The sequence below is a fragment of the Poromitra crassiceps genome, assembly GCF_964638095.1.
Source record: "Poromitra crassiceps genome assembly, chromosome: 1".
Taxonomy (NCBI): domain Eukaryota; kingdom Metazoa; phylum Chordata; class Actinopteri; order Beryciformes; family Melamphaidae; genus Poromitra; species Poromitra crassiceps.
Window position 1 is genome coordinate 122,449,899 of NC_139623.1, and position 14,311 is coordinate 122,464,209.

At 44.2% G+C, this 14,311-nt stretch overlaps 1 protein-coding gene across 1 annotated transcript in view; it reads left to right on the forward strand.

Moving 5' to 3' along the window:
- Positions 1 to 2,712: 2,712 nt before the first annotated feature.
- The window catches only part of LOC310772925 (dachshund homolog 1-like), a gene marked incomplete at both ends in the record, with an annotated part of 121,443 nt that continues 109,844 nt past the window's right edge, over positions 2,713 to 14,311 (forward strand). Inside the window, one exon of the mRNA XM_083632872.1 lies at positions 2,713 to 2,909. Within this exon, the coding sequence (XP_083488998.1) occupies positions 2,713 to 2,909 (197 nt within the window). The remainder of the gene's footprint in view (positions 2,910 to 14,311) is intronic.

Genomic DNA, 14,311 nt, shown 5'->3' on the forward strand with positions numbered 1-14,311 from the left:
CCACTACCTGATCCTGAACTCAGCTGACCCCCCCCCCCCCCCCCCCCACTGACTCATAATCTAATGTAATGCCTGTTTAACTTGGACTATAAATCCATGTAAATCCACTGCCTATTTAACTCAGACTGTAAATTTCATGTAAATTCAAGGTAAATTCATATTTAATATCCACGGCACACTCCTCCACTCATGTACATATTGTATATATATATATTTGATTTGATTGCACTTGCAATGTTGTGATTGTCTTTTAGATATCTTTCCTACTTCTTTATCTCTGTATATTGATGTGACCGCTACGCTGCATACAGACACTAAGACAAATTCCTTGTATGTAACTTGCATACTGTGGCAATAAAAGTGATTCTGATTCTGATTCTGAGTTGTTGCAGGAAGCTAGAGCTAGAAAAGCTAGAAAGAAGCTAAAAAGCTAGGCTGTCTGTATCCCAACTGAACTCTGACCTCCTGGGACTCCGAACTCCAACTCTCACTCATGTTTCCACCGTTCTCTTCCTCCAAACAACTCAAGTCTCTTCTTCTCCTCAAGACTTGAAGATTTGAAAGACAAAAAATATTTTTGCAAGAGCCACAATCCAGAAACGTCCCTTTCCTCCTGACTAAATATGATAAAAACTAATGACATTTGACAGAGGACTAAAACTAAGACTAAATTAAAAAATAGCTGACCCAATGAACATTAGTTTGGCGGCTGCTTGCTGAGCCCAGCTCACTCAATACTGGACAATTTCAGAAATTGTTGTCCCGATGAGACACTTAGACACAAAAACATGGGACAATCTGGTCCAGGTTAAAAAATATGAACATTATGAACATTCTTATTAATGTTATGAACGTTGGTTTTTTTTAACATTATGAACGTTAGTATTGATCTTATGAACATTGTTATTAATGTTATGAACATTATTAACGTTATGAATGTTGTTATTAACATGATTATCGTGCTGGTGAGAGTTGTCCCTCTGAAGCAGACAGCAGCTCTGCCTCATCACTCATCAATACATAATGTATGGAACATTATGCAGAAAACTTTATTAACAGCATAAAAGCAAGACAGGGGAGGGAACATGAATAATTCAACACTTCACAGGCTCCACACAGGGATTCAAACCCACAACCTGACAGTCTCTCTCTCTCCCTCCCTCACTCTGTCTCTCTGTCTCTCTGTCTCTCTCCCTCTCTCTCTGTCTTCTCTCTCGCTCTCTCTGTACTCCATCAGAAGGCTGTCTGAACTGTCACACAGACAGTAGCAGGTAGTTTATGAGTTCATCATCACCTCCTTACACTAGGCTAATATACACACTAATACACCTGACTCACAAAGACAAACTTCTCACAGACAGACAGACAGACAGACAGACAGACAGACAGAGATAGATAGATAGATACTGTAGATAGATAGATAGATAGATAGATAGATACTGTAGATAGATAGATAGATAGATAGATAGATAGATAGATAGATAGATAGATAGATAGATAGATAGACAGATAGATAGATAGGTGATGTTAATGATATGCAGGTATTTTCCTGCTGACATTTAATCTGCTGTTCTTGAAAGGTGAAGCCTTTTAATTTGACAGCGTGCTTTTAATTTGAAGCTCAGCTGATGTATGAGTCGGGAAGCTCTCCTCTGATTATTCTCCACTACTCTAATACAGTCCAAATGGTCCGCGGGCCTCACGTTGGTAAAAAAAATCTTTTTTAATCTTTTTTTCTTAATTTTCTTAAAGTGCTGTCTTACAAATAAGTGCAGACTATAATTGTTTAATGATGCACAGCAGCAAAAAAAAGTTTCAGACTTAAAAAAGAAGAAGTGACATACACTTAATTTATAGTGCTAATGAAGTCATGTGATTTTTGGCTCAACTGGCTCAACTGTTGCGTGCTGACATGACTTGTCTTTCAGAGGCTGTACCGGGCTAGTCTCACATGGTCAGACCAAACGTCGTAAACGTCAGCAAGCTTCTAGCAACGGCTGGCTACTGCAAGACTATACCAGGCTCATTCATTATTTTAAAGTTGAAGCACTTAGGCTACTGAAAGTTAGCTTTAGGCCATTTTAAATATGTGTATATATTAGGACTATCCTATAGGCTACTGCAGATTTTCTGGAAGCTTTTAAGATGCATTATAGGCCTACTTGAAGAGAAAGGCTATAAGTTGGGGACAAATGCAATTGTAGCCTACTCATCAGTGTCATCATCAGTGACATTATCAGTGATGTCACATGTAGCCTAACAAAAATGTTACCTGTGTTATGTTGTGTGGTGTTACTCTAACATGATTCATATACTGACCTGCGTTTCTATAATTATATAAGGGGGGTGCAATTCGCTTGAGCGCCTGACCCCCAAAATGGCGAGAGAGAGAGAGAGGGAGAGGGAGAGGGAGAGAGAGCGAGAGAGGGAGAGGGAGAGGGAGAGGGAGAGCGAGATAGAGGGAGAGAGAGAGAGAGAGAGAGAGAGAGAGCGAGAGAGGGAGAGGGAGAGGGAGAGGGAGAGAGAGCGAGAGCGAGATAGAGGGAGAGAGAGAGAGAGAGAGAGAGATGTAGAGCGGTAGAGAGAGAGAGAGATGTAGAGCGGTAGAGAGAGAGAGAGAGAGAGAGATGGAGAGCGGTAGAGGAAGAGAAAGAGAAGTGGGGCAGACGCACAGAGAAGGAAGAAACAGTTCACTCGTGTCTCTCGGTCAGCATGTCGGGCTCAGGAGCCTCCAGCCCGCACAGGGATCCTCTGCTCCGCTCTGAGCCGCCTCACAGCGCGCCGTGCCCGGCCACAGAACAGCCGCACCGCCCGCCCGCTGCCGCGCGGCTCCCAGCCTTCCTGCAGGGCGGCAGCGCGGGCGGCGGGAGCGGCAGGATCCCGGTCCACGCCAATGGAACGAGCGGCAGGTAATTAGGGCTGAGCGCTGTGGGGGGAAACAATTGGGCTTTTCTGACAGATTTCGCAAAAAATGTAACTGCTTGGCTGTTTTAAATAGGCTACTAGGCTACTAGGCCTACTGCTACTGAACAGGCTATCTTTTATACACTCGTATACTTTAAGAGTAGCCTATTAAAACACAACATTAGATCTGCAATGACCAATCAATTAGTTGTCAACTATTACCTACATTAACTATAGAGCTCAACAGTCACATGACATTTATTGCCCCGGAAGTGAGTTTCCCATTCATTTTCTCCATAGACATTTAAAAAAACATTATGATGAGTTTTAAGGCTGGAACCAAGCCACCCCGCCATGACCTACTGAAGGGTGAATGACCATAAACCATTTCATGTCGAGCAAAAACAAAACATAAAGAGTGTTATCTAACTAACCCTAACCCTAACCCAGGAGTCGAAAATTCGTTTTTTTTCCCCAATGTTATTTTTTTAATTTTTGCTCCAACTGAAATGTTTCATGGTCACTCACGATTCAGTAGCCTAATTTCTTTTAAGAAAAAAAAAAAGTCTAAATGTGAATATTTTCTTTTTGGTCGTGGTTTACAGTTTTCCGCTCCTCTATGACAGTCAAATTAATATTTTGGAGTTGTGGACAAAATAAGATATTTGAGGATGTTATCTTCGCTTTGGGAAAAACGGATCCACATTTTTCATTTTAGACAAATGACTAATCGATTAATCAAGAAAATAATTGACAGATTAATCGATAATGAAAATCATGTTATTTGCAGCTCTCAGTTCAATATTCACTTTTTAATAGATACGATATTCACAAAATATCATCACCTTTTTCTTGTTTTTTTTTATTTTAATTTTGCTTAAGTCGTGTCTTTGACTGAGTTTGAGTTTGATGAACGGTTTGAAGTAGCTAATATTGATCCATGATCAAAGATTTCTTGCAGCACTAAAATAACTTCTTTACAAGTCTATTTGGACTTAAGCAATTAAGGTGACACACTGTGAATAGTTTTTTTTAACTATTATATATCCCAATGCAATTTCTCCAGTTGATTATTTACATTAAGACAAGGATTTGTTTGTATTACAAGTTTTCTGAAATGTATGTCTAAATATGCAAATGAGGCATTATATACTTAAACATGCACTAATTTGCTTCCAGAACAGAAATCTGAACATTGGATAAAACCAGGTTCAAAATACTTCTTTCATTTTGTTGAAAGAGCCAAAGGTTTTTACAGAGGGAATTTTGGATATCTCTTTTTATCAAATCAGAAAATACTGTCATAACAATTACATTTTCGCCATGATTTAGAATAAAATGTTATAGCCTATAAATTAGGCTATGCCTATGAATGATCTATAAACAAACCCCTCTGTAAAAACCGCCAGAATATAGTTAGGAACAAAACTGGAAAGTTTGGTATACTCAAGTGGAGATTTTGAGCTCAGGGTGAGAAAGGGAAAACAGCCTTTTTACCCCATTCACCTGCTATGTCTTGCCTTAATTACAGCCTCTGCCATTTGAAAATTGTGTAATACTTTGTAAAAACTGCATGCTATGAAGCATTATTTACGTATGAGTAAATACTTAATTCCTCGTTATAAATCATTGTTCCCATAAGGTAGAAAGCATTCACTAGTTGTTAGTTAAAGGTATAGTATGCAACTATTTAATTAAAATGTTTTTTTTTATCCTTATAGAAAAGTTTACCCTAAAAAACATAAATTCTCATGCACACAATACGGTGGCAGTGTGTTTATGGACAGATGCTGCCCCCTGCCTTACTTTTGTTTGGCTGTGGCCGGAACATTTTCCGGCAGAGGCATTTTAGAGCTCCCATGGGGGGCCCAGCAAATAACATCGCTCACAGCGCAACAACCCAGCTAATAGCATTGCTAAGATGTTCTGAGAGTGAATCGCCTCTAGTCGCCTCTGCAGAGTGGACTAAAACCAGGAAATGGAGCTTCTTCCCAGATCAGTTTTTGAGCTGTTTGGAGCTCATACCTTGATGGTTTAGATTTATCAGACCGCTATTTTATTAAATTCACCGCCTCCTTACCGAAACGCCCCCACATCCCCCCAAAACTGGTCTCCTTCCGCCATGGCATCCGATCCCAGACCCAGTTCTCTGATGCAGTCATGGCCACCATGCCCCCTCACACTGTATTCTGCACACTCCCTGTAAATGAGGCTACAGATACACTCTGCTCTTCACTAACCTCATCTCTCGATAAACTCTGCCCCGCAACATCTAAACCTGCTCGCACCATCCCCCCCAGTCCATGGCTGACTGAAGTTATCCGAGAGCAGAGGCTCAGAGCAGAAGAGAGGAAATGGCAAACATCTAAAGACCCCACAGACCTCAGTGACTATCAATCCCACCTTTCATCATTCTCCTCCTGCCTAATAACAGCCAAGACCACTTTCTATCACAACAAGATTAGTAGTGCTAGCGATGCCTGTAAGATGTTTTCTGTTTTTAACTCTCTGCTGAATCCGACTCCCCCTCTGCCCTCTTCTCTGATTTCTCCAGACACATTTGCCTCACACTTTATTGACAAGGTTGTTGCCATCAGTAACCAGTTTTCAGAGCCCATCCAAACTCATCCACCACTGCCAGCTAACAGCCCCACACTCTCCTCATTCTCCCCTCTAACTGAGGAGGATATTTCCAAACTTTTACTGGACTCCCGCTAGGGCTGCTCGATAAATCGATTTGAATCGTAATCGAATTAATTAGTTAGGACGATGTTAAAAAAATGAAAATCGTAAAATCGATTTTTTTTTAACTAGGGTAATTACGTTACGGTGGGGCGGCTCTCTGTCATGTATGTGTGCTGTAGCAGCACGCGTACATGACACTACTCATCTTTTCTCCCCACTGTAAAGTCTCTCTGGGAGGCTGTGACTACTGCTGGCTACTAAAGACGGCAGCAATGAACTTATTGCAACCCCTCCAAAAAGCACAGTGTGAGCACTGAGCAGCGTGTTGCACTGCGGGGCGGGCTGTGCAAGATAACGATTACCACAACACACACGCGCACGAACAAAGACGTTAACTGGATGCTGAAATGTTGCCTTTAGTTCACATAACAACACGTGAGGCCACCAAGTAACGTTGGGACTCACCTAGTCTCAACGCCAGACCCATGAGAGCTCTTACGCTGATACACTACGTTACTGCATGCTGCAGAGCTCTCTCTGGGTCTGAGACACTTTCCCTCAGAGGGCTGGTTATGGGAGGGAACCGTTCACTTGGCCAGTCATATGCCAGTGATGGCTTCAGTCCTCTCAACGACTTTGTAACCTCGCGTCACCAGGCTCTTCTCTGCGAGAAAGAGCCTGGCTCCCGCCCACAATTGATTTTGTCACCCTACTGGGTCCGGCCTAGAGCCCGCCCTAGACCGGATGGCAGCGTTTCTAGCTCGTCAACTTGCACGTTACCTTGACAATTTGACCCAAGTATCAGAATCCTCTTTCACCGTTTTGACCGGTGTGTCAGGCGGTGGTGGCGGAGATGCCATATTGCATAAACGTTTTGTTTTATGTAACGCTAGCTTTGTTTTGATCAGACTCTAGTTTAGGTAACATCACCGCGTCAAGCTAACGGCAACAAAGACGTTGTTAGGCGCATTGCCATCCGGTGTTAATTCTGGGTCCGGGGTTTACGCCCCCATGACAAAAAGCGGGGTGGAAGGTGCCCAGACTAACGACTTTGCAATCAGACAACACGGGAGGCGCAGCCCATTTTTCGAACCGCTCTCTCATCAGTGCTACAACCTGTCACTCATTCAATTTCAACCCGCCTTCAAAACCATCAGTGGCTGTTGACTAGCACAGACTCACTTATGTAGTATGCGGAGCGTAGCGATTCAACGTAATATTTGAGTCTGGGTAGAGACTAGGACTCACCTCCAAAAGCGTAAATCCACCAGTGTCAAGTGACTGCAGGTTAGCAAGCAACAGCCAGGAAGTTAGGCATAGCAAGTTAGGCTAAAACAGGAAGTTGAGTTGTTCTGCCTTCAGAGTAAAAGCGTAATTTGTCACTTATGAAAAAAAGAGGACAAAAAGAGCTCTGCAAGGCAACAAATGTTTAGAGAAGTATAATAGTATAAAAAAATCTAAATCAAAATCGAAAATCGAGTTTTGAGAGAAAAAAATCGATACCATCCAACCTCCTACAGTTCATTTCCCCCGCTATTACTCCCACAGTCACACAAATGATCAACTCCTCGCTCACAACAGGTGTATTCCCCACTACATTTAAACAAGCCCGAGTCACCCCGCTGCTTAAAAAAACCGACACTTAACCCCGACCTGGTTGAAAACTACAGACCAGTTTCACTCCTGCCCTTCCAATCTAAAATACTGGAGCATACACTCTCCACTCAACTCCTCTCTGAAAACAACCTGCACCCAAATCAGTCTGGCTTCAAGCAAGGTCACACTACAGAAAGCGCACTCTTGTCAGTAATTGAATCACTGCGTCTGGCTAGAGCTGTTGGTCGGTTGAGCTGTTGGTCAGTCCTCGGCCCTATTGCTGTTAGACCTGTCAGCAGCATTCAACACACTCTCCACCCTCACTGAATTTGGTGTCTCTGGATCTGCCCTCTGCTGGTTTAGGTCCTACCTCTCCAGGAGATCCTTCAGAGTGTCCTGGAGGGGGGGAGTGTCCAAACTGCATGACCTATCCACAGGGGTGCCTCAAGGGTCAGTACTCGGCCCCCTCCTCTTCGCAATCTACACCTCCCTACTTGGTTCAATCATCGGGGCCCATGGTTTCTCATACCACTGCCCACCCGACGACCCCACAATCTCAGCACGGATCTCAGCATGCCTCGCAGAAATCTCTGCTTGGATGAAAGAACGCCACCTTCAACTTAATATCTCTAAGACCGAGCTCCTTGTTATCCCAGCCAGTCTCTCCATACAACATCAGATCAATATCAAACTCGAATCAACCCAACTTGTGCCAGTAAAGTCCGCCCGTAACCTGGGTGTCATGATCAACGACCAACTATCCCACAAGGTCCACGTGGCCCTTGGTCATGTCGATTCATCCTATACAACATCAGGAAAATTAGACCCTACCTGTCGGAGCACACTGCACAACTCTTGGTTCAAGCCCTTGTATTATCACGCATCAACTACTGTAACTCCCTCCTGGCAGGCCTACCTGCATGCACATTCAAACCCCTCCAGATAATCCAGAATGCGGCGGTGCCTATGATTTTCAACCAGCCCAAAAGAGCCCATGTCACGCCGCTGCTCATCTCCCTCCACTGGCTCCCAGTGGCTGCCCGCATCAAATTCAAAGCCTTGACACTTGCTTACAAAACTGCAACTACAACAGCGCCTGCCTACCTAAACTCTCTCATTCAGGTCTACACCCCCTCCTGCCTACCTGAACTCCCTCATTCAGGTCTACACCCCCTCCTGCCTACCTGAACTCCCTCATTCAGGTCTACACCCCCTCCTGCCTACCTGAACTCTCTCATTCAGGTCTACACCCCCTCCTGCCTACCTGAACTCTCTCATTCAGGTCTACACACCCTCCTGCCTACCCGAACTCCCTCATTCAGGTCTACACCCCCTCCTGCCTACCCGAACTCTCTCATTCAGGTCTACACCCCCTCCTGCCTACCTGAACTCTCTCATTCAGGTCTACACCCCCTCCTGCCTACTAGGGCATTCACGACTAGTGAATTTTACTAGTCGACTAGTCGTCCCTAAAGGTAGTCGACTAGTCGACTAACCGTTTTTAATTTATTTTTAATTAAAAAATTTTTTTTTTTTTTTTTTTTAATCTTTAAGAAAGAACATGAGGTATTTACACGACATACATGAAATATCATATCCCATATCCCCCACAAAGAGCATCAAAACACAACAAAACAAAACAAGAAAACTGCATAAGATACACAATAATCCAAGAACAAACAAGACTATTGGACAAACAACCAAACAAAAACAATGCATTCAGCTCCTATCCTGATAAGCCTAATGACACTGGGGTAAAAAGTTCTTAAAGTCAAACTCTGTATGTGGTTGCCATATTTTGGGGATGTCTAAGAATCTGCCTTTGCTCTTGTAGTAAATGTTATCCAACGTATGGTAGCTTGAGAGTTCATTCCACCAGTGAACTACAGCTGGGGGATTGGATGCTTTCCAATTTAAAGCTATGCATTTCCTAGCTGCCAACAGGGCAAGATCTATGTATTTACTTTGAATGCATTGTTTTTGTTTGGTTGTTTGTCCAATAGTCTTGTTTGTTCTTGGATTATTGTGTATCTTATGCAGTTTTCTTGTTTTGTTTTGTTGTGTTTTGATGTTCTTTGTGGGGGATATGGGATATGATAGTCCATGTATGTTCTTTCTTAAAGATATAAAAATTTTTTTTTTTTTTTTTTTTTTTTTTTTTTTGCTAAAACGACTAGTCGACTACTAAGCACAGTGTCGACTAGTGGTTTTACTAGTCGACTAGTCGACTAGTCTGTGAATGCCCTACTGCCTACCTGAACTCCCTCATTCAGGTCTACACCACCTCCTGCCTACCTGACCTCCCTCATTCAGGTCTACACCCCCTCCTGCCTACCTGAACTCTCTCATTCAACTCTACACCCCCTCCTGCCTACCTGAACTCCCTCATTCAGGTCTGCACCCCCTCCTGCCTACCTGAACTCCCTCATTCAGGTCTGCACCCCCTCCCGCTCACTACCTTCTGCCAATGAAAGGCTCCTGGCACTTCCCCCACCAAAGGCCCCTAAATCTCTAACTAAACTCTTCTCCTCTGTAGTTCCCCGGTGGTGGGAACTCTATCCGATCTGTTGAATCTCTTTCTGTCTTTAAGAAAAGACTCAAGACCCAGCTTTTCCATGAACACCTTCATACTGATGTGCATGTATGACTTGAATGAACATGATAACAGATGTGTATGAATGTTTTTGCATGTATGATGTCGAATATGGAACATGAATGATGGGAAATCCTACGCACTCTGTCCACCTTGTTCCTATGGCACTTTTCATGTTTTTATTATGTTGTCTCTTATTCATGTTGTCCTCTGATTAATGTATTGCTTGTACTGTATATAACTCAGATGTACGTCACTTTGGATAAAAGCGTCTGCTAAATGAAATAAAGTAAAGTAAAAGTAAGTGGTTTATTTATTTATAGGCATGTGTTTATTTGTGCTTTTATAACATAACCGCTGTGAAACTATCAGAAATCCAGTTTCAAATCCCTGCGTTTCAATGGTTTTCTTGTGCTCTCGCTCCCCATGTATTGTCAAGCTCACTCGACCACATTACATTACATTACATTACGTCATTTGGCAGACGCTTTTATCCAAAGCGACTTACAGTAACACATTTTTGTCAGCAATAGAGCAATCAACTATGGAGCACAGTCTATGACAACTACAACTTCTGAAGGAACAGTGGTACAAGTTTAGGTTAGTGGTACAAGTTTAGGTTAGTAGTTTTTTTTCTTTTGGAAAGAGATAGAAAGAAGTTCGATCAAGAAGGGCCCAGGTGGAGCCTGAAAAGGTGTGTCTTTAGTCTTTTCCGAAAGATCGGCAGTGATTCAGCTGTCCTGACTGAAGGTGGAAGCTCGTTCCACCATTGAGGTGCCAGGGACGAGAAGAGTCGAGATCGGGATGAGCGACTTTTGAGCCCCCGTAGCGAAGGAGGGGCGAGGCGACCTGCACTGGTGGAGGAGCGAAGGGAGCGCTGAGACGTTTGGAACCTGACCATAGATTGCAGGTACAGGGGAGCTGACTGGTGTACTGCCCTGTAGGCCAGTACCAGTGTCTTGAATTTGATGCAGGCCGAGATGGGAAGCCAGTGGAGGTCCTGGAAGAGGGGAGTGACATGAGAGAATTTGGGTTGGTTGAATACCAGACGGGCTGCAGTGTTCTGAATGAGCTGAAGCGGTCGGGTGTCGGTGGCAGGTAGGCCGGCCAGGAGCACGTTGCAGTAGTCCAGGCGGGAGATGATAAATGACTGGACCAGGAGTTGAGTCACTTCTCTTGTGAGAAAGGGACGGATTTTGCGCATGTTGTAGAGAGAGAACCTACAGGAGCGTGCTGTCGCAGCTATGTTGGCTGAGCAAGACAGCTGGTTGTCACTTGTCAAGGATCACCCCAAGGTTCTTAGCTGTTTGGGAGGGAAGTACAGTGGTGTTGTCAATGGAGATGGAGAGATCTGCGAGAGGGCAGTCTTTCCCTGGGAGGAAGAGTAGCTCTGTCTTACCAAGGTTGAGCTTGAGGTGGTGGGCAGACATCCAGTCGCCAATGTCTTTGAGGCATGCAGAGATGCGAGCCTCGATTTGAGTGTCGGAGGGGGGGAAGGAAAGGAAAAGCTGGGTGTCATCAGCATAGCAGTGATAAGAAAAGCCATGAGAAGAGATCACATAGGCAAGAGATCTGATATAGAGAAGGAAAAGTAAGGGGCCCAGGACTGAGCCCTGGGGGACACCGGTGGTAAGAGGGCAGGATCTGGAGAGGGACCCTCTCCATGAGACATGGTATGAGCGGTTCGAGAGGTAGGAAGCAAACCAGGAGAGTGCAGAACCTGAAATGCCGAGGTCAGACAGAGTGGAAAGAAGGATTTGGTGGTTGACTGTATCGAAGGCAGCAGACAGGTCAAGGAGGACAAGGACAGAGGAGAGGGATGAGGCCTTAGCAGTGTGAAGGGCCTCTGTGACAGCAAGAAGAGCTGTCTCAGTGGAGTGAGAAGCCTTGAAACCGGACTGCAGAGGGTCCAGGAGGTCATTTTGGGAGAGATACAGTAGAGAGAAAGTTGTTCGGACGCTGCTCGTTCGAGGGTTTTGGAAAGGAATGAGAGAAGAGAGACAGGTCTGTAGTTCTGAATAGCAGTAGGGTCAAGGGAGGGTTTCTTAAGCAGAGGCTTGACTCTTGCAGTCTTTAGAGCAGGCGGAACAAGACCAGAGGACAGAGAGGAGTTTATGAAGGTAGTGAGGAAGGAAGATATGTCAGGTGAGATGGTTTGGAGGAGAGAGGAAGGGATAGGATCAAGGGGGCAGTAAGTGGCTCGGTTCGAGCTGATGAGTTTAAGCACTTCATCGTGAGAGAGGGGAGAGAAGGAAGGAAATCCAGGGACAGGGGGCCGGGAAGCAGGATTGGAGTCGGGAGTGTTAGTGAGGGTGCCTGGAGGATGGAAGGAGGAGCTGATGTCATCCACCTTTTTAGTAAAGAAGGTAACAAAATCATCAGCAGAGAGGGAGGAGGGAGGGGGAGGGGAGGGAGGGTTGAGGAGCGTGGAGAAGGTGGAGAACAGTTTACTGGGGTTGGATGCAGAGGACTGGATTTCAGAGATGAAGAAGGAGGTTTTTGCTTTGGAGACAGCAGAGATAAAGTTGGAGTGGATAAGATGGTAGGAAGAGAGATCTTCAGGGTGATGTGATTTTCTCCATTTTCTCTCAGCTGCCCGAAGCTCTGTTCGATAAATACATATAAACACAAAACAATGTCTAACCACGAAAATGCACACGGGGCTGCGTCTGTCCGCATAAACACACTGCCACAGTATTGTGTGTGTCAGAATTTATGTTTTTGAGGGAAACTTTCCTATAAGGATAAAAAATGTTTTTTAATGAAATAGTTGCATAGTATACCTTTAAGTATTTTGTGACCTCATCTAAAGTGAGGACTAGCTATGCCTTACCAACATAAACACGCTAAATGAACAAGCTCATATTTTGGTGAATGGTGAATTGAATGCAGCGTTTTTCAACTAACGTGACCGTGAGCACCGTTAAATCCTGCTGTCATTTCGCCGCACTGCTTCTGTCGATCTGCTCTGTCTACCGACGGTTAGCCCGAGTGGCAAGCAACGAAAATACCACAGTTTACTTTCAGAATAAAGGCATTACAATTCTCAAACTATCAAAATACTCGATGTGATTTTAAGATTACATATGGAGTGAAACTGTGGCTGTAGTGTAAAGCATTACTAAAAATGTATATTAAAGCAACTACAAGCAACATTTTCACTTGTTATGAAACAATTTAAATTTAAGAGTGATGCCTCACATCTTACCTATAACAGCAGAGGTTGACAGCTTCCTTTTTTTCATTGCGCCGGCCACGGAATCATGATCTGTCAGTTCGGCCATAATAACCACAGAATTACAAAAAGAAAAACAACGAGAGATGTCCAGGAGAGTAGAAAACCCCTGGAAGTAGCGAGGAAAGACGTTTTCTTTTGTTTATGGTCTGTTGCCAGGCAGAGCGAAACGCTTTACGGCTGCCGTAAACCGTTTCGTTTCCGCGTCTTTCTGTCCCAGGGTTGAGACTCTATAAACAACAAGATAGCAATCGCCTATTCACTCGGCTTTGGTCTCATCTGCTGCAGGTAAGATGTGAGGCATCACTATTACATTTAGACTGTTTCATAACAAGTGAAAATGTTGCTCGTAGTTGCTTTAAAGGGATAGTTCGGTTTGTTTGAAGTGGGGTCCTATCAGCTAGTTCGATACACTAACTTAATTAGGTACAGTGTTCTGGAGGCTGGGCGCATTGTTGAACGAGACCGCGCACTCAGCGCAGCACCCAAACCAGCTTTTTCTCTGGAAGTACGGGGGGTCAACAACTAAAACGTAATTTAGCCACCTAAAACAACGGCCACCTAAACAAATCGATATCCGTGTACATGCACGCTCTATTTTGACAATTTTCAGTGCTTTACTTTTCCGCAAAACAGCAGTTTCATTCGGCACTGCTTTTTCTCCCAACCGTACAACTACCGTATTCCTCCGCTAAAAGCCAGCACAGAGCACAGAGCCGCGGTTTACAAAACAGGAAGGCTTAGAAGAGAGACAAAACACTGACTTACTTTAGAGACAACAAGTCACCTGGCCTCTCTGGTCTGGGACGTTTTCCACAATTTATCCTGGGAATGGTGAAAAAGGTCTGCAGGGCACCCCTGCATTTAGGCAGCAGGCGCATCTCTCTTCTGCCTGTTCACTCTCTGCAAAAGTTCCTCTTCTGTATTCTCTCTGGTTCATAATTGTATCCTCTTGTCACCAAGGTGAATGGCATATCATCCTCGCTATCAAAATCACTCAAATTTTCGTTCGTGTTTTCTATTTGTTGTGTCTTCACTAACAAACCGGGAGAAATAAAATACCCCCAAATAACTGCAGAGTAATCCAGTGCTGCGGCTTTGTGCAGGCCAGGCTTTTAGCGGAGGAATACGGTAGTTGTACGGTTGGGAGAAAAAGCAGTGCCGAATGAAACTGCTGTTTTGCGGAAAAGTAAAGCGCTGAAAATTGTCAAAATAGAGCGTGCATGTACACGGATATCGATTTGTTTAGGTGGGCGTTGTTTTAGGTGGCTAAATTACGTTTTAGTTGTTGACCCCCC